The 24342-nt window shown below is 44.2% G+C and overlaps 2 protein-coding genes across 2 annotated transcripts; both read left to right on the forward strand.

Annotated features, from left to right (window-relative positions):
• The first annotated feature begins 571 nt into the window (after positions 1-571).
• srebf2 (sterol regulatory element binding transcription factor 2) lies at positions 572-15038 on the forward strand. The gene is made up of 20 exons (XM_075455056.1): positions 572-899; positions 5815-6200; positions 6400-6592; positions 6766-6926; positions 7090-7242; positions 7334-7609; positions 7707-7821; positions 7909-8060; positions 8399-8603; positions 8775-8950; positions 9339-9588; positions 9689-9858; positions 9964-10135; positions 10242-10359; positions 10461-10570; positions 10923-11055; positions 11315-11486; positions 12063-12239; positions 12503-12614; positions 12847-15038. The coding sequence occupies exons 1-20, from the start codon at positions 809-811 to the stop codon at positions 13062-13064; spliced, it is 3540 nt and encodes a 1179-aa protein (XP_075311171.1). The 5' UTR covers positions 572-808; the 3' UTR covers positions 13065-15038.
• Positions 15039-16971: 1933 nt separating this feature from the next.
• Positions 16972-19198, forward strand: nol12 (nucleolar protein 12). The gene is made up of 6 exons (XM_075453818.1): positions 16972-17132; positions 17732-17837; positions 17938-17986; positions 18106-18251; positions 18344-18435; positions 18705-19198. Exons 1-6 carry the CDS (start codon positions 17023-17025, stop codon positions 18898-18900), a joined length of 699 nt encoding a protein of 232 aa, XP_075309933.1. The 5' UTR covers positions 16972-17022; the 3' UTR covers positions 18901-19198.
• Positions 19199-24342: the final 5144 nt, after the last annotated feature.

Here is a 24342-nt window from a genome sequence, read left to right on the forward strand (position 1 = left end):
TTTTGTGAGCAATAATTTATTCTGCTACACCACAGGTGTAACATACCTATAAGAACATTATATATTAAACGATTCTGTTGTATTTTTTTCTGTGTATAAAAAAAAATAAATAATGAAATTTTAAATACATGATTTTTTATGGAGTTTTTTGTCTTCTGTGTCTCCCACTAAGTTTTAAGGACTGCTTGCTAATTTACTTTTTGGACATGTCTTGAGAGTTGCATTTGTTTACGGTGCTATACTTATGTATTATTAAGTGTCATCAGACACATAGCAGCTTTGAAACGCCTGCTATTTCAAATAACATGTTTCATCACGGACTTCGTGGCATCTATTTATTACCATCATTACCACCAAGGTGTTAGTTTTGCCTCGTGAGATTCTTTTTATGAAGATAGGGGGCGCGGTTTATTCAAATGACACAGAAGCTTCTGATGCTTGACGTACTATCAGACCACAGTAAATACGACCTTGTCATTGGACGACAGTGACTGGTCTCATGACAAGAACAGCCAAGTTTTAGCCAATTGGATCACGTCCGGAGCCACCGAGTCTGTTTGTGAATGACGTAATTAGCGTAAAACAAGATGGCGGCGCTTTAGATGTAAATCGCTGTGAATGATTTCATCGCTGTAGAAGTGTGCCTCCCTTGAGGCTTTAGTGTCGTATTGCGACTCTTTTGATAAAGGACACATTTCCTTATCAGTTACGTACGTCGCGGAACGCCTGAGAGGAGCCAGCGGTTCTTGTGTCTTTTCTCCTGCGACCCTCCGGTGACAGCCGGAGAGGCGAGCCGCTGACAGACCGGATGGACACCGGAGAGTACATCTCCACCATGGAGAACATGGACACGACTTTATCGGAATTAGGGGACGAATTCACTTTAGGAGACATTGACGGTGAGTGCGCGTGTTACTGCCCGGTGTTGTTGTTTTCTAAATGTTGGCCTGTTTCCACTCCGTGGCACAACTCCTCTCATCCGAGCGGAAGCGCTCAGCAGGTCTGATTTATTACGCCGAAGTTTTATATTAAAATGTGAAAGAAACCGTGGCTAGTATATGTATGTGTATATATATATATATTCTTACAGTTCGCGTTACTTTGGTGTTATAAGTTATTTCTAATTGTTTTACTCGTTACCTCGGATTGATTTGCATACAAACTAGCGCATCAACTCGCTATTTGCGAGAGCTCTTTTTTTATTATTATTATCATTATCATCTGTATTTATTGTAAGAGTGGGTGGGGGAGGAAATTGATTGACGATATTTGTTGTTTTCCCTGAGCCTGAGAAGTTTTGATTCATCAGGAATCTGTAGGCAGAGAGGGGGTGACACCAGAGCGCTGCTCGCTCATACAGTGTCACCGTCATATTAGTGAAAGGCAAAAGCCATCAGATCAAACTACTGTTTTTGCTTTATGTCTTCTACATTAAAAAAAAGAGAAAAAAATCGAGAAAAAAAAAACAGCTAGAAAAAGAACAAAACAAAATGACAAAAGTTTACTGAAATGTCATTGTGGTGTTTGGTGTGCTTGTTGCAGCTCGGGGACAACTATGTATGTATTCGTCTTCCCCTTTTCTTCTGTTAGAAGTATGTTCTGCAACATGTGTGAGCCAAGATCCAGTTCTCCAAGCCTTAACTCTGCAATCTAAAAGCACCCCTCATCAAATCTCACTTGAATCAAAAAGAAGTTTGTCACACAGCAAATGGTTGAACACAGGTCAGCGCAGAGTCACCAGATTCCCATTTATGGGAAATTTTACTGAATCCAAAGTCACCAGACCGGAATGGTGAATGAAAGCGTGTCTCTATGTAGAACACTTTCTCCTCCCATACTGGCCATGGTGGGTTTTGATTTGAAAGAGCTTACAGTCATAGAACTCGGGTGTACAGAATGATGTAACATCAGCATAGGACATACCGCATCTCCGAAAGAATACCTGCTAATTTCCGTTTCAAATGTGGCCATTGGACGGGATAAGCAAGACAGCACACTAGCTTTGGTTGTGTAATCCCAATTAATCATTGTGTCAAAAGCGAGGAATGCACAGATTGTTTGAAAGAGAAAAAAAAAACAGCTGATGAATTCACAGGCGAGCAGCGGCGCAGACAGTCCAGCTTTACTCTGGCCCCGTCTGGCCCACGCTTGATGAATAGATACCATTTTTCCTTTTGGAAAGCATTTCCAGCTGCAGAAAAATTTGTTTCGGTGACAGAAATTTTAAGAACTGCCTTTGGACAATTTGGAAGAGAATTTAGGGTTTCGTTCATTAAATATTTTCAAAATTTTCCTGAGATTTAAAAGGATTTAAATGATGGTTTTCCAGGCTTACTGTGTGCATTTCTTGTTGTTGACCATATGTTCATATGGAGCGTCCCTCTCCTCCTAATCATACACTTAGCAACTGCTGTCCTGGTTATATAACTTGTTTTCTTTGCTCTCAGCTGCTTTGAAAACCTTTCCCCCGTTTGATGGATTTACTCTTTTTGTCAGCTTGTGTGAAGCTTTGGGGGCTCAGAGTTGCTTTGTCCTGTCTGCCACTCACAATCTGCCCTCTGTCTCTGCATAAAGTGTGCATGCATACAGTTTATACGGCTTTTCTGTATTATGTTATCAGTCTGTCACGTTATTGTGGCGGAGTTATGGCCCACTTTTTCAAACAATGTTGCGTCGGTTCGTTGAGGTGTGCAGACATTTGAATCATAGGAATCCTGGCAGATGTCAGCCATTCACCCCTTCACATAAGTTGCCGACATTGTGTTAAGTGCTCTGCTGCCTGAAGTTGGTTTTTGTTTTTGTGAGCCTTGGTGCAACTCTCCCCAACAGGCTGATATATTTGCTCCCTACTCAGCCTGCAGTAGACCAGGAAGCAGTTATTGAGTTATTGTTCAGGTGCAGCACCCGAGATGAGCTCAGACTCTCCAAATTCCTGTCTTGTCATGAGTGATATTGTGAACCCACGCCCTCTTAGCCGCTGCACATCTCTTACTCAATAACAGTAATGCCAACGCTTTCCTCTGAGAAGTACATCCTGCATCCATGTCAGGAAAAGATGGAAACTTCCTGGATATCTTTTGAGCTGGGACGCGGTCTATGTGTGTGCAACCTTCTTTCCTACTCTGTGCTACCCGGCAGCGAGCACAGCACACATACTATGTGAAAGCAGCATTAAGTTTCCAGCACAGCATTTCCATCAGGTTTAGGTCTGGACTTTTCTGATGTGCTTGGCATAAGTTTCCTCTTTCATGACCCACTTTCAGACAAAAATTAGCTGGCAGACAGACGGCCTCACATTTGACTCTAGAATACTTTGGTGTACAGAGAAGTTTATGGTGGACTCAATGACTGCAAGGTGTCCGGGTCATTTGGCTGTAAAACGGGCCCAAATCACCATCCCTCCACCACCGTGCTTCACACTTGGTATGAGGTGTTTTTGCTGAAATGCTGTGTTTGGTTTGTGTGCGGTATGACCAAACATCTGCACTTTGGCCTCATCTGTCCAAAGGATATTGTTCCAGGAGTCTAGTGGTTTGTTCTAATGTAACTTTGCAAACCCAAGCTGTGCTGCCACGTTCTTTTTAGAGAGAAGAAACATTCTTTTGTAACCCTTGGAAAGAAATAACATTTCTTCTTCTGTCTTTTTTTTAACTTTACTATTATGAACGTTGACATTTAAAGGGGAACTCCGGGGCAGTTGAAGCGCAATTCCATTGCTAGAGGTTGTCAAATACTGATAGTAGGACACAGAGAGGTGCAAATCTGCGCTCCCTGTGTGGAGATAGCGCTGTTCGCACACCCTGTCATGCGAGGCTAATACGTGGTGGCTAAGGGGCAAGCGCTAACCCTTCCACGTAAAACAACAACTTGCACACTGCAGAAACGTCACACCACTTTATAAACCATCCGACAATAAAGTCACAAGCCTTACCATCAAAACCATATGCATGGTTCTCACATTACTGGCATGGGGACGTTACAAAACAACTTTATAAACAGCATGTAACTCACCGGCAACTTAGGCCTGTAAAGTCTGAGATTTAGCTCTTTTTGAAATTTCTCTGAGCCTTGCACAGTCTGACCTTGAGATAAATTTGCTGGGACTTCTTCTCCAGGGAAGATTGGCAACTGTCTTGAATGTTATCCTCTTGTGAATAGTCTTTCTCGCTGTCTACTTCTTAATTACCATGGAAGCAGCAAGGCTACACTTGGGTTTTCAAACATTTGCACTTGGGCGTAGATTTTTTTCAATAGATGATGACGACGTGTAATATGTCATGTGTTGTCGTTCATCTGAGGTTGTAGTTACCTCATTTTAAGACCTGGGAAGGAACAAATGTTTTTAATGTCCTGATGAGTCTAAGAATTGAAAGAAAGTGAGCTGCCCTTTTCACATGACTGTAACCTGCTGTTTAAATGTAGAAAAAAAAAAGAAGGAACCCATTATGAAACAATGAGTGGTATCAAGCGTGAAACATTTCAGTTTATTTCCGAATTCACAGGTTCCAGTTCCGGTTCACAGGTGGAAAAAATAACATAAAGCATAAAGAATCACTTTTATGTCACAAAGTACGTGAGTGTTCAGTTCAAAGAAAACAAAACGGTTAGCACGCAGGGACGCTTAGGTCCCGTCATGTGCATGACATCCAGTGGGAGGGATGCGTTTGTTGATGTAATGCCACTCGCAGACGGACCATGAATGTGCTCTTTCTTCTACTCTTGCGTCTGCTGGTCTCGCTGTCTTACAGCAGGGCTAAGTTCAAGGCCACAGGATAGTGGCCCTGACAGCTGAGGCCATGCGCTCTATCGGTGATGTTGATCGGTCAGAGAATCTTCAAGTACGTGAACTCTCCGAGGCTGCTGGCCAAAGTCTTATAGTTCCAAAGTGTGCTGGAACACGAAGGAAGTATTTTCACATCATTGAACCAAACGCTTGAGACTTATATATGTGTAAACTCCAGATTCTTTAATCTTGAGTATCTGAGAAGCCGTATCCTCTGTATAGTTCAAACAAACGGATGTAAATGGTCCCTACTAGTCTATTAATTTCCCTAAAAACCTTAATCCTCGTGTCTAATGGGTCGGCTCATGATGAGCTCTTTCAGATTTTGCTGGATGGGACAAATAAACTCTCCACTGAATATACATGATGGTATTGTCAAACCATAACAGCTGATGTGCAGCACCTCTTTGCCATAAAGACACATGAAATGAGAACAGAAATTATTGCTGTATCCCTTTTAGGACCCAGTGAAAGCTAAGTGCTGTTAGATGGGGTTTAATGGGTGTTTTTTATGGGTGCATTTGTTATAATTATAGTGACATTCATCTATCTGCCATTGTCTGTGAGGGTCATCAGAATTATTGCACACTTTTTCAAGGCTATCTTTTTGAAGGCTCCTTTTTATTGATTTATGAGCTGAACAGTAGCTACGTCTGTCTATATGTGCCTCTTCAAGGCCATGCCATGAAATTCTACCAGAGGCTCTACTCTTATCTGTTAGCAATAAGCAGAATTCAGATATGTCAGTCACACATACTCTGGGGCAACTTTATCACCTCTTATTAGATCAGACTGAGCTCAAAGGCAATCAAATAATCACCATCAGTCATTCGCTTGTGTTGCAATAAGTTCATCTTGAGTGCTCTGAGTGATACAGTTGCTAAGTGACACTGTTTGAAGGGGAAATCAGTCTTAAGTGATTGAATTGAAATGCAGTTCAGGATACACAATTTCTTATTTGTGAGTTTGTTGAGATATCTTGATGAAATTCAGACTTACTTTGATGTCCTCTTGCTTTTCAATCCCCTCAGAGATGCTCCAGTTCGTCAGCAACCAGGTGGGGGACTTCCCAGACTTGTTTGAGGACCAAATGACCCCAGCAGGCTCTTTACAAAGTGGTTCAACCAGCTCCAACCCACAACCAGCCATCCAGACCCCTCAGACCCCTCAGGCTCCCCAGACCCCAAACACTGCTGTCTACCAGGTTTCCGGTGCGAGCCTCTCCCCCTCTCAGACTCTGTCCCCCCAGTCTGTACCCCTCACTCCTCCCCTCACTCCCATCCAGACGCCCTCCCCTATCACCACCCCCGCAGTGCAGCAGCATGTGACCCGCAGCCCGCCGCTTCTTCAACCGCGGCCTCAGTTGATCCAGGCCATCCAGCCTCAGCCCCAACAGCCAGCCCAGCAAACCATTCAGGTATCGGCTATTCAAAACCCCGCAGTGTTGTGGTGCACATTGAAAGTTAGGCTGCTGTCGTTTTTTTTTCTTTTTGTTTTTGTTTTTTTTTGCATCACTGCCTGCTGCAACATCTCTTTAAACACTCGTGCATGTCTCAGAATAAACTTGTCAGTTTCAAAAACACCGAATTAAACATTTTTGTTTTATTCAAATATAGATGCACACCCAGGGGGTCCCCATGCAGACTCAAAGCTTCCCAGTCCACACCCTGGTTCAGACCCACAGCCAGACGGGCCTGCCCATCCAGACGCAGGCGGCCCAAACTGTGATGATTGCCTCCAGCGGCGGACAGTCACGCTTCATCCAGAACCCTGTCATCTGTCATCAGAACCACACTTCTGGTTTCCAAGGTGACTGCAGAAAAAGGACAGAACAGCGTGTCCATATATTTGAGTGAATCCAAATCGAAATGACCATCCAGTCCATTGTTTTATTTTGCAGTTCTATGTTTTTACAGCAGTGCAGTTGTTTTTAGAATCTGTCATTTAAAAGTCATCCATCATTTTGTTTCCCACTCATCCAGTCCTCCAGCCACAAGTACAAAGCATCATGACTTCATCTCAGCTCCAACCAGTCACCATTCAGCACCAGCGCGTTCTGACCCCGACAGGTCAAACCATCCAGACTCTCTCCACAGCGCCCACTGCTGTCCACACTGTGCAGCAGCAGATGCAGCAAGTCCCTGTAAGTGACCTCTCTTTTGTAAGCAGCTTTGGAGGAATAGCTACCAGACAATGTTTCAAAATGAGGGAAAAGGAAGTGATGATGAGTGGATATAGTTTTATGATTATTAGGAAAAGCCCGTCAGCAAACATATAAACCTTACACCAATGTTTTGTGTGGTTAGGTTCTGGTCCAGCAGCCTCAGATTCTGAAGACGGACTCTCTGGTTCTCACAACACTCAAGCCAGATGGGACACAGGTGTTGTCCACCATGCAGAGCCCCACAGGCATCACCACCCTGACCACACCCATACAAAACACGGCTTTACAGGTCCCGGTATGCCGCGAGGATAAAAATGTAAAAAATGATCATTCCCACAGTCCTAACACCTTGAATTGAGCGTACCACTTCTTATTTGTGTCCCCAGACTCTGATGGGCAGCAACATTCTGACCACTGTACCTGTTGTGATGGGAGGAGACAAACTGCCTATCAAACAACTCCAGCAAGGCTCCTCCAATTGCAACGGAGTCAGATCGAGCATGGAGCATTGCCAGATGTCAGTGGGAGGGCTCGGGCCAGGGGTGGTGGTGAAGGAGGGCGAAAGGAGGACGACCCACAACATCATCGAGAAGAGATACAGGTCGTCCATCAATGATAAGATCATAGAGCTCAGAGACCTGGTTATGGGCACTGATGCGAAGGTAGGATAGTAAAACACTACGACTGCTCTGATTTCCCTCGTGACTTTGATAGATGTGGGAGCCTCACCCATGTATTCTTCATGTATTTTCATCCCAGATGCATAAATCAGGGGTGCTGAGAAAGGCCATTGATTACATAAAGTACCTGCAACAGGTCAACCACAAACTACGGCAGGAGAACCTGGCCCTTAAGATGTCCAACCAGAAGAACAGTAAGTTTTTCTCATTATTCAAAGCTGTATGCAGATTATGATTTATAGCCACTTGAGATTACAGTGAGACTTTTCTTTTTATTCCAGAGCCAGGGACACTTACTGAGGATGTGGATCTCAAACAGGAAGTAGTGATGATGTCCCCTCCAGCCTCAGAATCTGGTTCTGGATCCCCTCAACAGTTCTCTCCTTACTGTGTTGACTCTGAGCCAGGCAGCCCCTTACTGGATCACGATCCGGTAATACACATTATAACAGGATTATGCATGCTGCACCCCCACAGCAGGGGCTAACAACCCCCTCAATCAAGAACATTTGTGTCCCCCCCCTTTGGGCACTCAGAATGATTACATGGATGTTGTTGACTTCTGCTTTCCATTGACCTTTTTAATCCTCCCCATAAACACACAGTTTCTTTCTTTCTTTTTTTTTCTGAACCACGAGAAGCACTTCTGGGGACCTTTCCTTGGTCTTCTGTCATCAGCTCCATCGTAGTCCTTGTTGCCGTTGGCTCACAAGCTTTCATTATCAATTAGAGAAGGTTTTTTTTTTTTTCTAATCTCTCAATATCTTTTAGGTGAAGAGTGAGCCTGATTCTCCCTCCTCGGTTGGAGTGATGGATCGTTCTCGACTGCTTCTGTGTGCCCTGACTTTCTTCTGCCTGTCCCTAAACCCGCTGCCCTCCTTGTTGGGCTCCGAGCCCTCGGGGAGCCCCAGCCTGTCTGCAGGCCATGTCCCATCTAGAACGCTTGTCTGGTTTCCAACTCACACACAGGACTTTGGTGAGCAGATCGTACACCACTTTTTGATAAAGCAACATGCCTCGAATTAAGATAAAAGCCTCTGTCTTGCGTTTGTTTTGACTGATTTTGGATGAAACGGGAACTCTTAATCACAGGCTATTCAGATGAGTTGAGCCCTTTCTTCATGTTGAATTTCTTCTCCTCCTCTAGCATCTTGGCTGCGGTGCCTGTTGCCATGGGTGATGGTGTGGGTGCTGAGTGGAGTGGGAGCGGTGTGGGGCTGTGTGAGGGTGCTATACCTGTGGGAGCCCGTCACACTCCTTCACTCGCCAAAATCTGTGTCATTCTGGAGGCACCGCAAGCAAGCGGATCTGCATCTCAACAGGGCGAGTACAGATCGGCTAAGTTTTAAAAAGCATCTTATACAAACCCAAAAATATAATTTTGGTATGCTTTTCTGTGAAGGGAGTTTATCAAAAAGGAGTAAAGTAGCATTTCATGGGGTGTGTTTTTTTTTTTTTTTTTTTTCTTCATTCTTAGTTTCGTGTTGAAGATTGGGTTGAATTCACCTAAATTATTGAGGAGCTCCTCGCACAGTTCTGTTTTTTATTCTCATCGCTTTAATGTCTCAGTTTAGCTCATGTGTTTCCTGTGTGGTTTTTATTTTTAGCATTTGTTCAATTCATTTTCCTATCTGAGTTCTGAACCCCCTCCCCTTGTTACTCCGTCCTGAATACCAAGTAGCTCACTGTTTCTCCTGTCTCTGTCCTGCAGGGAGATTACACAGCAGCAATGGCCAGTTTGGAGACTTGCCTGTCAGTCTTAACAAGAGCTCTTCCCTCCACCAATCTGGACTTGATCTGCTCACTTTCCTGGAATTTGATTCGGTACTTTCTGCACCGTCCAACCCCTCTGGGCTGGCTGGTCCACCAGGTTAGAGGAAAGCACGAGGGAGAGGAGGCGAGGACCAGTGCAAAAGACGCAGCACTGGTTTACCACCGGCTAAGCCAACTCCAGCTCACAGGTCCGTGGATTTGATTCTAAGCATGAAATTATATTCGGGTAATGATGGGAATATTTGAAGAAAGTGATGCTATGAAGGTTTCTTCTGTCTGTCTCTGTAGGAAAGCTGCCTCAGCGCAGCAGCTTGTGGGCTTTGTCTCTGTCTCTCAGTGCTGTCAACCTCAGTGAGAGCGCCCAAGGCAAAATGCCCCCGGCTCAGCTTGCTCAGATTTATGTCACTGCAGCAACAGCCCTGCGCACAGTCCTGGGCCACCATCTCTCTTGTCTCCCTGTAGGTGTCTTTGCTTGTCCATCATCATTGTTGTGGTACTGTGAAGAAGTCCAGCTGCACTGTGTTTCCATCATTAGCGTCCTTTCTACTGTGTTTGTCTCCCAGGGTTACCTTCTGGGTTGTGCAGAGAGTGTGGCCAATCAATCAGAGAGCAAGCCAATCCCCGACTGCCTGCGCTGGCTCTTCACCCCATTGGGCAGGCAGTTCTTCCTGAGCTGTGATTGGTCGGTGAAGTCAGAGAGCACCGACGGGGTCTACACTTCTCAGAGAGACCCAGGTTTGTTTGGTGTATTTTTTTTTATTTTTTTTTTAGTCATTCATTTAAGAATGTTTGTTGTTTTATTCACCTTTCCTCTCTGTTTTCCCTCTTCATCTTCCTCCAGCCGACCCCATCGCTCAGCTGCACCGCTGTTTCTGCAGGAAGCTTTTGGAGAGAGCCGTTCACACCCTCATCCAGCCGCAGAGCGACTCCGATGCAAGCAGTCGCAAGACCGACTTTGGGTACGGCAGGGATGGCAACAATCAGTAGATATCAAAAAGCCAATTTACTTGAATCTATTATTGTCTTATCTACCTTTTATTCTGCTCTGTCACACTTGCAGGGAGTTTTCCAGCGCCCTGGAGTTCCTGGAACTGTTGAACAGCTGCACAGAGGACTCTCCTTCTCCTCCTCCTCCTTTCTCTACTCCTCCCAATCACACCACCATTCCTGGTACGAATAGATGAGAAGGAGCTGCCGTGCCTTTTTTTTTTTTATCAGCCCGTGTGAATTGGCACTCCTCTGGCAGTGATAGCCAGTTTAGCTTTATGTTGGATTGTCACAGAAAACACTTGCAGTCATTGATTTGTGGTAATAAGCAGCTTTCTGTATTTATTAACATGATGACAATCCATAAGATAAATGATAATAAGATAATAGTCTTACTGTGTTCTTGTTGTCCCTCTGCACCATGCTTCATCAGAGCATTTCATATCAACACACGCAGTCCACCAAAGCTGTCTGGGTTTGTGTGTGCATTTCATTTATTCTTTATTTATCATTTATTTATTTATTTTTTTGCCAGTGGGTGACCCGGTGAGTCGTTGGTGGGCTCTTGTCCTGAAGGCTGCCGTTCATTGGCTGCAGGGTGATGATGTCGCGGTGAGATCACTCCTGGTTGAAGCAGAGCGAATGCCGAGGGCTCTGCACATTCTCGAGTAGGTGCAATAAAAGCAGATTACAATACACTTGTCTGCATGTGGGTAAAAAAAAAATAATCTGACGGAAACACCTGCTCGCGCATTGTTGGTCTCTGTATCTTATGGCACAAAAAAATCCAAAAATAAATATGTTTCATTCATTCTTTATTCCAGGTTAAGCCCAGTTAAAGATTTGAGCTGCATAAATCAGCAGGTCCATAATTGTCCTTCCAGGTACTCCAGTGCCAAATTGTCACAGTTCCCCTCTCTGTTTCAGCCACTCTCTGCCGAAGGCTGTGCTTCTTCTTTGTAAGGTGGTTCAGATGAGCCTGTCCCCTCTGAAAGGAGAAGGGCTGGTAGCCTGCCTGTCTCACTGTGACAGAGCTAGCAGCTACCTGCGCTCCAGCATCTCTGTGCCACTCACCCAGTCTGGAAACTGGCTTAACAAGGTAGGGTGGAGACAGAGAATTCATAAACAAACTCCCCTAACACTGGCTCTACTGTTGTTAAGATTTGCACTTGGTTTGTGGGAAGAGGGTAAGCTTATAGGCGATATTTGGCATCAAATTATTCCCTCTTCTTTGATCACACACTGCGTGTTCGGAGAGGGTCAGGACAGGTTGGTGTGGGGCTGTGTGTGAGCGCAGTGTGGGTGGCAGGAGGTGGCTGTGGTGCATTGTAGTTGCATTGCATTATCCTGAAGCCGAGTGCAATGTGTCTGCAGTGCAACACAGAGGCCTCCCCAATCTGCACGCACCCGCTACACACCCCACCACTTAACGCTAATTAGCGGCGCGTAGCAGTTCGGAGTTTGCATTTCTTTCATTTCTGGCATGTATGTTGGAATGGGTTGTTGTTGTTGGTGTGGTGGTCCAATCAGTCATAATTTTGCTGCCAATGCCAATACTCACAAATTTAAATCAGCCATGGTATAAAATTTTTTTTTTATTTTTTTTTTTATTTGGAAATATAGAAAGCATCTCAGGTTTTTTTTGTTTGTTTGTTTGTTTTTTTCATCTTCAAAGGGGGTGGAGGTCCTGGTCTGTGATCTCCTGCTGACCTTGAGGACGAGTTTATGGCAGCGAGGAAGCAGCAGTAACGGAGAACCCGGCCCGACTCCCGGATCCCAGCTGGCTGGTTTCCAAAGGGACCTCAGCGCACTCAGGAAGCTCACGCAGTGTTACAGACAGGCACAACACAAGGTGCGTAAGGCTTGAGAAAATGTATTCTCTTTTTTTTTTTTTTTTTTTTACCAGAGCCCAAATTGATCATTAGGATCAGCTCCCATTGTTCACCTTTTAGCTAAATAATTGAAAAGCTGACTTTGATCTGTATTTGTAAAGCTAGAATAAGCGACATATGAATGGTAAGAGAGCGTTACAGAGCCTTCGCTGTCACAATAAGCATGTAAGCGTGTTGCTGTTAGAACTCCATGAGCCCAATCAATGTGTTTGGTTTGCTTCAGGTGTTCCTTCATGAGACCACAGTGCGGCTGATGGCTGGAGCCAGCCCAACGAGAACACACCAGCTGCTGGAGCACAACCTGCGACGCAGAGCACACAGCTCGTACTCCGCAGGTTCGAAGGCTTCATCTCGTTTGCTCATTGATTACAAGCGCAGACTTGAGAATCCCAAACAGAATCATATCCACACACACACAACATTTCAGCTTCACTGCTGGTCTAGGGTCAGCTCCTCTGTGGGGATTCTTGGCCCTTAATGTATACCTTTTAAAAGCTGATTCAAAACCCCAACTACAATATGACACGTGCGCTGCTCTTTCTCCTTCCTCTCCCGCTCTGCTGTCAGAGGGTGAGTGTGTTCTAGGTGAGAGGGAGAGGGCTCATGCGATCCTGCTCGCCTGCCGCCACCTTCCCATGCCCCTGCTAACCCCGCCAGGCCACCGAGCCCGTCTGCTGGCCGAAGCCAAACGAACTCTGGAGCGGGTGGGAGACCGTCGGTCCCTGCAGGACTGTCAGCAGATCCTTCTGCGCCTCAGTGGGGGCACCACCATTGCTGCTTCCTGATCTCACTCAGTGAAACAATGGCCTCGTTTAATTTGTCATCCTACACACAGAGATGTTAACCAGGCTACTTATATTGTATAACAGTCAGTTATCCATACTTATCAAAGGACAGACACGTGGGGACTCAAACTGCAGCATGTATACCAACACACAAGTGACAGCTACATTTATCTGCCACGTATCCGCAGATTGCTGGCACATTTGATGGCTATTCATCGAGTGTTTTAATGCCTAGTTGCACTGTGCTTGCTCCGTCACTATGTCCTCTGACCAGTAGTGGAACTACCTGCCCCATTTCCAGACGAGAAGAGCACCTGAAAAAGCTCATTCTTCCACCAAGAACAAGAATCATTTTCACAGTTTAAAAAGATTCATTCAGATCCACACCCAAATTTTATGGATTCTCCGACTGCCCAAGATCCACCACTCTGCTAAGTTTAAAAAAAAAAAAAAACTTGGCTCAATAGTTTCTGCTTCATCGTGTACTTAGACAAACATACAAACGGCTCCCGGAGACCAATGCTAACGGGCCCCAAAAAATGGAAAAAGGGAGCATTATCCAACAGCAGTTTTAAATGAATGCAATGCAGCAGTTTATTGACTCGCTAAAGGACCAACGCTGCACAGTCATTATTGGCAAACAGCAGCGCGGGTGCTACAGTAGCTGTTTATTGTTTCATTTAATTTGCAAGGCTTAATTCAAGGGCCGCCGTTTTCCAGAGTAGACAGCGGAGCTCTGAGTTGGGCTGGCCTGTGGGATGCACACAGAGAGGCTTGTTTCTAACTGCGCTGCGTAGTGCGTCTTCTTGTCTACCTCAAACCACTGTACAATGTCGTCATTGTACTGTGGAGCAAAATAGGAAACTGAAGCGCCACATCAATTACCCTGAACTTTTTAGTCATTTGAAGTGACGCCTCGGTTTATTTCAGTGCCCTTCTAATGAAATCTTGCTGACCTGCGTTACGTTGACCGTGGGATTCGTGAGCACAAGACCGGGAATTTAACTTGCAGCTGCAGGACCTGCAAACGTAAAAGAGCCGCTGCAGGCAAGCTCCTTAATGTCCTAAAAAGAGCAGCGAAATCAGTTAGATATTGGAAATATCTAAATAAGAGAGGGAAGCAGCCATGGGCGGAGATGTTTGCGAATGCCCGTCTACACCCAGGCAAACAAATGCATATTACATATGTGATTGTATATAAATTGTACATAAGCCGATAAACGGAAGTAGATAAGCTGGAGATTTGTTTGCCACTGCTTGAGACACCCAGAAGAGCGCTTTTACGTGCTAGGTCAACAGTCTGAGCCTTTCAAGTTATCCTCCACCAAACACTCTTTTATTTTCAAACACTCATTGGCTATAGGCTTATATAGGGGCTTTAAAAATGCCACGACCAGCCGCTGCCGTCAGTTACAGTCGGCACGGTCAACAAGCAGGCGCCTGCTCCTTCAGCGTCCGCTCGGAGTAATCGACCCCTATCCTGCCTCTATCCGTGCGCGCCGCATTTCAAGCCTCAAGCAGCGGCTGTCTGAAACTCGAAAGGTGTTTGCTGGCATATCGCTACACAGCGTACAGGCACCTGCAGAATTATCCGGCCGCCTCAGTGCATTGGATTCCCCACACGATGGGTTTGCCGGATCATTTTGCAGGCGACTGAAACAGTGCGTGCACAGCAATGAAGGGTGTTTTCCTGGAAGTGATGTCTACCTATGATTGTAAAGCTCTCAAGCAAAATGGCCTCGATGCTTATGTAGTAAAGAAAAAGAAAGGAAAAAAAAAAAGATATTTTCTTATGTTTGAATGATTTGGAATAATGGATGAGCTGTATCTTTGTGAGATCTTTGTCTAATTACCTTTTTATTTGTAATTATGGTCTTACACGTGACAGCACTTTTGTTTCTTTGCTCTGAAATATCTTATTTAATGGTTATGTAATATAAATGCTTTTTTGGGGGGGGGGGGGGGGGGTAGTTTTGCAGCCGTGTCATTGTTTTACAGTCGTGTTATTATTTTATATTGGTGTATGCGAAATCGGGGCAGAACCTGTCGGAGGGGAATCTCAAATGGCAAGATGTTTTTATTTTTTACATTAAAGTGTAAATCCCTCGTTTAAGCATTTAGCTTGGTGTGCAAGGATCTCTCCTTTATAGCAGACGGTGTCATTTCTTCAGTCTTAAGGTGTACATTTAAGGCAATTCCAGGACTCTGTCTTCAGCATCCATTGGGACCGTGTAGAGCTGTATTGGTACAAAAATGTTCGGTGGAAAAGGGGCATAGGCAGAGCTGCAGATAATGATGTAAATTTAATTTTAGCTTCCCTGGTTAGTGAGAGGACAAATGCTTTTTGCAATACTTCAGCAGCCTCTGCCAAGGCCCAGTTTTTGTTGTTGCTTTAATTGTTACTTTTTTTTTAATCTATACCCTTCGAGGTGTTTTGTTGTTTGAACTTGTGTTTCCCTTTTATTGTTTTCTAATAAAAAAAAAAGAACTCATCAGTGTTTGGCCTTTATGATGCGTTTGTAGAGCCGTGTGAGGAAGTTAAGTCACTAAAACTGAAGAAGGGCATGGTATAATAGCTCACGTTTGACTCTCACATCGGTGTCGATGAGATAATGATGGAGATGAGAAATTGATTGAGTTTCTTTTCCAAACGCTGTGTGGTTTAAATGAGACGCTTCACGGAGCGGGGTGACATTCTTCCACACGGAGTGAGTCCATTCCTCAGGATGGAGTGGAAAACGGGTGGGAGTCAGGGTGGTGCGATCAGTAAGAGAGACCATTTAAATTACGAGACTGAACAAAACACTGTATTGGGCCAGAAATTGTTGAGCTCCACAAATTAAGCAGCTCGGGTGCAAATTACACGTTTACAGCGTGTGCTCCACAACATGTGTGATGCTGTTGTTGTTGTTTTTTTCCTGTGAGCTTAAGTTGCCACTTCTTTTAATCAAAGCCCACATAGGGGACTTTGTCCATTGGTGACATAGCAGAAGAATTCATTCCAAATGTTCATCTATATTTTTGTATGAATATCAAAAGAAACAAATGTACGTAACATTTTATTTTAATAAAACAAATACTTGTCAACTTATCACAAAAAAACCTGGTAACTTGAAAGAAGATCAATAGATATAACTAATCAAGACTTTTAGGATTGGCCAAATCAAATAAACTGTAATTGATTTATAACTAATAATCAACAGAGGAAATATCAATGAATTACTTTTTTTCTTCATCAAATGTCATCCAGGCTGATTACAGAAACTGTTATCAGCCTCTGTTACTGTTATACAATCAAGCTTTGGAAGTTTTGATTAAAAGCCAGTGCAACTGCAACCACTTTTAATAAAGAAAAAAAAAATGATGATTTATTAAGTTTTGTTAATTTAGACAATAATTTGCCTTAACACCTGGTTTGTCAAATCATTTTAAAGGGGGCATATATAAAAATAGCTTTTTTCTCTGTGTTTGAGAGCATGTATTTGGGTGACTGGACTAAAAAAACAACAACACAACCCTTATATCTGAAATTATGCCGTTCAGTAAGTTATTCGTATTTTCTGGGAAAAATCAACGTTTCTTTCGATTGTTATCCAGTCCATTTCCTCGTTTTCTCAGTCTTGCTTCACCTTCAATTGATGCGTCATCTCGTGTAAAAAGACGTCGAAACATATAAATACGCTTCAAATGCGTATTTTAACGGTATTTTAAAGTTTTATATCCCAACAAGTTTTGGTGTCCTTAAAACCCTAACCTAACTAGCCATGGATAAAAGTATTTTATATACTTGACTGTCTTACAAACTCAATATTGTGTTTTGAAATTAAAATTTTAAATTGTAGGCGTGTGGACCTAGCGGAACACGCCAGGGCCGACGTGTTTCTTATCGGACAAGGTTAAAGGGCGTGCGCTTTAAATTAGGCCGGAAGTAAACTGAAAGCAAACTCACGTGCACACTATGAAGAACACAAAAAACCACAAGCATGCGTCCAAAAACGCAAAATTCAAGCCAGGATCCAAGAGAAGAGAAAATAAATGTGTCGTAACGTTTGACGACAAAGACAGACAGTAAGTGTCTCCGACGTTCTTGATAAGCAGAGCAGAGTTTTAACTTGCCACAGCTTTTAGCTAGGATGCTAGCATTGGCAATTACAGGTCTATTCTAATATTAGGTTTGTATTTATTTCCTGGCAAGGTTTTTTTTTGTTTGTTTATTTTTTACCATTTTGCTATGTGATAGTATGGCGTCAGTAGTATGTGTACGTGTTTTAAGCAGGCCATGACAGAACTAAAGCAAACCAACGAAGTGCAGCTATTTTACTAAATGTAACACCAGCTCCTGGCTGTATATGCAGCAGTTACATTTGAGGTGGTTTTCCAAAACTTTTCGCGAACACCTGTGGTCAGTTTCTGCGTTATGCTTACCTTTATTCTTCGTATTGTCTGTCTCTGAATAAATGTTCGTTCCTCGATTTGCTTTTCAATAAAAGTTCAAGTGACATGTCTTGAAAAAAATTTGAATTTTGAATTATAAGAACTTAGAACTCTAATTAATTGTAGAGGCTTAGTTAACAGGATTATTATCCATTCGTGTTTGCCATACTAACCTGCAGGCACAGGCATAAGTGACTGCTTTGAATGCGTTTCTTTTTCCTCTTACTTGTCAGAGACTATCTGACCGGTTTCCATAAGCGGAAGGTGGAAAGGAGGAAAGCAGCAGTGGATGAGATGAGGAAGAAAATTAAGGAAGAGCAGAAAAGAGTCAGAGAAGAGGTATGTGTAAACATGTCAAAGTTGCTGTGGGTTGACAGACGGAAACGTGTGTTTTGTGTAAGGAACGGATGTGCAGTTAACTTTTGCTCTCTCTTTTCAGCGGCATAAGGAATACGTCAAGATGCTGAAAGAGAGGGAGGAAGCTCTCGGTGAGTTCAGACAAGTCCAGTGCTTGTTTTTTTTTTGTTTGTTTGTTTTTTTTTTTTAGGACTTCAGACTTCAGAATCTGTACAAATAAATTCCTCCCTCTCTGGTTCCGATCTCACAGCGGATGTTGAGGGTGATCTGGAAGATTTAGTGACCAGTAAAACGGAGTCTCTGCAGTATGACCACCCAAACCACACAGTCACCGTGACAACAATCAGCGATCTTGACCTCTCGAGGGCTCACCTGCTTGGATCTGCTGAAAATCAGGTAACCGCTGAAGTCTGTTTAAAACGGTGGCTGCAAAATAAATGTTTATGTTTAAAGTGATGACATTAACGGAGAGTATCTCTGATTTTAAGGCGGAAGGGGACAATGGCGAAGAAAACAAGGAGAGAGAAGAGAAGACGCATACAATGCCAAAGAAAGCCGGGAACCCAATCGTCAACAAAAAGTAAGCTGTTTAACATGAAGGTTATGTCTTTTTAGGAGTTACTTGTGTTTCTTTTCATTCAAAATGTTTTTAGTGTTTTGGTGTTTGGTCTTCTGTAAAATTAGCCTTATATGTCAGTACAAGTGAAATGCGAGACAATGACTTTACACATGCACAAACTGGCTACTTTTTCGAACTGATAACACTTTGGTGGCAAATGCTTCTTTCGTCTGTCCACCTGCCTCCCTCTCAGTCCAGCTTTACATTTTTTCTTCTCTCCCGTCCTGCAGGATCCGCACCCTCACGGCAGCGCTCAACACTTACACGTGCAAGCGGAAGAGGAAAGGGAAGCAGGAAGGCAAAGGCGGACGAGGCCGTCCGTCAGACAACAGGAGTGGTTTCACGGAGAAGAAACGCAAAGCCGGGAAGACCGGCAAGTCACTGAGACGCCGACGGACCGGGAAGAAAATTCATCATCAGGACTGAGTATGTCTTTAGAAACCTAATGTGAGGTTCGGTTTCTTTAAGACACTTGACTTTTTGTGTGGACTTTGGCGTATTTATGGCTCTATGTCTGAGCAGGATGTTTTGTTTTGCTGAGAAGTTCACAAAATGAAGATGATGTGGACGTTCGATTGTCTAAAGTTTCGATTACTTTGTCAATATTTTCCAAAGTTTCCGCCTCTTGAAATATCATGCTCAAATGTTTTTGTAGTGCTCCTCTGTTACTATTACACAAATGTCACTGTAAATACATACATTTTGATTAAAGGAAATTCTTGTATTTGGCAATGGTCTCATTTGGGAGTCCTGTCACTGTACAGTCAGTGTGCTCTGTTTGGAATTTTGTTCCTCTGTGCTCTATTGTTAAATAGGAAACCTGATGCTGTTGTCAACATCCTCTGCACTACATCAGGAAATCAGCCCTCAGCTCTGTGTTTCCTTATAGCTGAGTATTACCTGCGTGTGATCTAAGGGACAGCCAACCGGTTCCTCTAAGAGCACCTCCAACTGCACAGCCAGTGGTTTTATTGTATGTGAACACCCCCAACTCACGAGTGTTTATTTATTTACATTAACCTGAGCCAGCGCCTGCCAGCTGCCACGAGCATGGGCGTTTCATTTCGCTTTCTAAAGCCCCTGATATTTAATACAGCCGCTCGGGAGCGGAACCGGAAGGCCACTGGCTCCATGTTGGATCTGGGCCGGTGATGTTCTTCAGGGTCGGTGTTGTGTTGACTGAGAGCCACCATGGCTGTCCCAGACGCTTCAGTTTCACTCATTGTCAGAGCAGCCAATAGGATTGAGCCGAGTGTTGGCAGCCCAGGAGGATAGAGAGCATGGGGAGGATGAGGCATGTGTCTGATGGGGGTCTGATGGGTAGTTCATCCTCGAACTTCAAATGACATATTCAAAGCGGAGCTGACCAAAGGAGCCCCTTTTTGCCGGGTAATTTTAAATTTTTCTATGCTTTTGTATATCAAACGCATCAAACACATTTTTTTTTAAATAATTCTTCTCACTGTTACATTTTCTAACAACTTTTAAAGGTTAAGATACAAATATCTCCCGTGTTAGAGGCAGCGATGCCTGTAAAAGCTATTGAATTACGGTGCGCGTGTCTTGTGGTTTGTAGTAAAGCTACTCTGTGGAGAGGTTTGACAGCTCAGGCTAGATTGTCTTTCATGGTGCTCTAGTATGATTAGTCTTCATTTAGCTTTCACAGTTTAGTCATTTCAGATCTTGCATGAATCATGAATTGAAGCATTCTGTTTCATATAGATTCTGAGCAGATTCAAAAGTGTATTCTGGATTTTTATTGTATCATTACGCACATAGTTTGGGAAGACTTTTTTTTTTTTTTTACTGAAACGTGCATCATCACATAACACTGCTATATTTCAATTCTGTGTTTTAAAGTATTGCCTATTACTCGGGCTTCTATTTCTCAGTCGTCTCTGGGATGCAATGAGCGAGCAGATCGCCCCTCTGGACTCGCCATGTCCCACTCCGGTGAAGAACCCACATGCCCCAAGTTCCAGCCCAATATCTTCGACCCCTCCCGCTGCCATGACTGCCTGCGCCAGAGGCACCTGCACACCAGCGCACAAGAGAGGGCCGAGGTTACACCTCAAGAGAAACTCCAAACAGAAACAGAAACTGAGACCGGGGCTAAAACTGGAACTGGCACTAGGGCTGGATTTGGGATTGGGTCAAGCAGAGGAGTGCTGCTAACGCCAATCCAATCCCAAGCAGAGGAAGGAGACACCAGCTGTAAGGTAGGAAAGAAAAGAGGCAAGGAAGGAGGAGAGCAACTTGGAGGCAAAACAAAGAGTACAGACTGTACTGTCTGATGGGTTTAGTTGGACCCGAGGAAAGCAGGTGAGAGCATCAAAACAATGAGGGGAGATGCTAAATGAAGAAACTTGGCTTTCACTGTTTTTTTTTCAATCAGAAATCAAAGTTTCCAGATGTCATTTTGACTTGAAGGTGATCTACGCAAGTATGACACTTTCTCATTAGACCCAAAAGTATGTTTGTGTGAAGGAACAAACAAATCACCTCCTAGTTTAGTTCAGACAACATGTAAACCTGGTGAGATCATGTTTGAACCACAGAAGAAGGTCGGAGCCAAAAAATTAGAGGTAACAGCATGGGGAAGGGTGGCAGCTGTGGCTCCTATTATAAATGAATGAAGCTGGATCACTTACTGCCCTCTTGGGAATCTCATGTAATTTTAGAAAGAAGTGCTATGTAAAAAAAAAAAAAGGATGGGCAACGTGTCTGAATAGCATAAAAAATGTGACACGGCAACTGCTTTCAGCTCATTCTGCGTTCATAACACAATCACAAACCAGTCTTTTGACTCTTTCTGGACGTAGTGCGCATTGATTTGCACTACAGTTCCTCTTGTGTCTAACCTGTAGTTTCCTGGAAGGTGTATGGATCGGTGCCACTTTCTGACATGCAGATAATTTTAACACAGTGTTGTCTAACGGGACGGTTTACGGGAAAAAAAAAAAGTGTTGAAATATTAATGAGTAAAGCCGCGAGGCAGCTCGGGTTGCACAAGTGTAACCCTAATCGAACAGCAAGAATGAACATGTGTCCGTTAGAGAGGACTTAAGGAGCAGACACTATTCATCAAACCCTCTGATCTAGGAGATGGGATGTCTTGGATTTTTTTAAGTGTGCAACCCAGCCGAATTTGTATGCTTTAAAAGCTGCATCCTGTCATATTTTTCATTTTGGCTTATTTTGGCCTTTGCTCGGAGACGCAGCCACTCTCAAGATTGGCATCTTGTGAGCTGGAGAGAGAAGGGGTTTCCTTCGACATTGTGATTGGCCCGTGTCTTTTTGTGTCACCCTATCAGGAGGATTCTGACGGTCTTTCAGTGGTGAGCAGCTACTGTGATGTCAATGGAGGTCAGCTGGGTTATGAGACCTCTCTGTGCATCCTGAGCCCCGACTGTGAGCTTTACATCTGTGACGGTGACGAGGACGACAGCACAGACAGGTAAGGATACTTTATATATCAGGATACGTTTTTATGGTGAGACATTTATACTGTTCTACATACAATAGAATTCAAGTAAAAACATCTCTCTGGCCAAAAACCTTGGACCATGCATTGTAATTCAATGACATATATCTCACATTTCCTTTTCCTGTGCCATACACTTTTCTCTCCTCCCTGGTTCTCTCTGCACTCTCAATCTCTCACCTTTCCATTTCTTCTCTGGTAATTCTCCTCTCCTTTCCCACGTAGCTACTGTGACCACAGTGAAGAGTTCAGTGGCTCTGTCAGTGCGGAGGACGAATACTTGCCGACACGACGCCGTTTCTCCAAACTTGGCATGACTCGACTTGACCCTCCACCTCACCGTCCCAAACCACAGGCCTGGATGGATGAAGCTCAGAGCAGAGACAGCTTCCCTAGGCGTTCAGGTACATTCCGACTGACTATGAAAGTTTCCTAACTCGTGTCCTGGCAGATAAGACGTATTGAAAAGAGTTAGAAAAGATGCGCAGCTCAGTGGCAGAAGATTAAGGTAAAGGTTGAACATAGGAGCATCCTATGTGCTGATCTCTCATTTGAACTTGAGTAGTTCCAGATATTCTTTGGAGCAGTAGTCTGACTCCTCAGTAAACCTATGACTTACGGCACTTGACCAGTCCATATCCAATTACAGCCAGAGGTGTTCTTTACTTGGCAATACTATTTGCAGTCACAAGCTGAGGTGTCAAAGAGCAATTATCAGTAATACAATATAGTTTGTGTTGGAAAAACTCTGGTCGTGGCTCAGCAGCGCAATGCTGCTGAGTGCATCTTTTATTTTTTATACCTCTTGTTCTTCCAGTGTTTTCAAAATCCTCTTTTCTTAATCTTCTTTTCTCCCCCGGGGCTCAAAGAAGACAGAGAGAAGCGGGAAAGTGGCTACTTTTCCTTGGGGAGGGCAGCAGGTGCCCATTCCCTGCGTGAAAACAGCCCATCTGCTCCGTTTCGACATTTCGAAAGGGGTCATCCCATCTTTAGCCACAGAAATATTGAGCCCAAAGATACCATCCCATTCAGAAACCCGAATCTCGGTGTGGCCTCTGAAAGGCAGCTACCAGATTTTTTCGGTGAGGACTCACTCGAGGAGATCTCTCCTCCAGACCCCTACCAAGTTGCGGTTGAAGTTGAGGCACAAGTTGGTCCTCGATCTCCGAGTCCCACTCCTTTTAAGATAGCAGAGTCCCTGGCCTCAAGAGGCCGAAAGGGCTTCAATCGAGGGAATCCTACTTCTCACGTCTCCTCCTATCAGCAGTCTGGGCGGCATGATTCCTCAAGGCAAGCATCAGCTCTACAATCCCGCTCCTCGTCTCCCTCACGTGGAAGCTTACAATTGAGACACAGTGAGTCCAGTGCCTCTCTGAGCAGGCAAAACTTTGATGGGGGAGGGTGGACTCAAGGGACGGCAACAGGATCCAGAGGCTCCTTGCAAGGCGCACGTGGACAACGTTTTGAGTCAGGAACTCTGCCAAGAAACTTCAAATCATTTGCTGGTTCGGTCAAATCCCAATCCAACACGATTTCCGATTTTAGAGGCGCCCTGCGGAAAGCGGAAGTCAAGGGTTCTTTTGATGGACAGGGTTGTGACAGCAGCAGGCGCTCATCTCCCTCAAGGAGGGATTGTAACTCCTCAAGCCAAAAGTTTCCTCTCAAAGCTGAAGTCGCCACTAGTTTAGCACATCCACGTGGGGGCAACAGTCGTACTTCTTCTCCACCCAGGACAAGTTTTAACAGCCTGCGTGACAGTCACAGTTCCCCACCTTCAAGGAGAAATTACAGTTCGTCTGGCCAGTCCATCCTTCGTAAATCTGAATCAGTTACTTCTCTAAGCAGACATAATCACCATGGACGCTGTGGTTCCCCAATAAGAGAAGGCTATGATATTGAAAGCCAGGCTCTGCTGCGGAATCCATCAACTAGAAATGGACTGAATGTTCAAGAAGATGAAGTCCCCACTATGTCTCCATCTGGACGAGGTTATGACAGACCAAGTCAATCCATACTCCGTAAGACTTCATCGAGCCCTGTCAGTAGCAGTCGAGGTTTGGAAAGCCGCTCCTCGTCTCCCAGTAGAAGAAATCAAGAAACCCTTAATCAGTATCAACTTAAGAGGAAGGGCACGAATGGTTCTTTAAACGGGCATACTCGTGAAAGTCATAACTCATCGCCTTCGAGGAGAAACTATGACGCTCCCTCTCAGTCTCTGTTACATAAGTCTGAATCTAACAGCTCAGTCAAAAGTCGGGGTGGTTACAGTTCACTTGCTTTAAGGAAAGGCAACGATGCCCCTGACCAACGCTTGCTTCGGAAATCCGAAACTGGCAGCAACTTAAAAAGCAAGAATCAAAACAGCCGCAGCTCCTCACCCTCTG

The sequence above is a fragment of the Odontesthes bonariensis genome, chromosome 21 (genome assembly GCF_027942865.1).
Source record: "Odontesthes bonariensis isolate fOdoBon6 chromosome 21, fOdoBon6.hap1, whole genome shotgun sequence".
Classification (NCBI taxonomy): Eukaryota; Metazoa; Chordata; class Actinopteri; order Atheriniformes; family Atherinopsidae; genus Odontesthes; species Odontesthes bonariensis.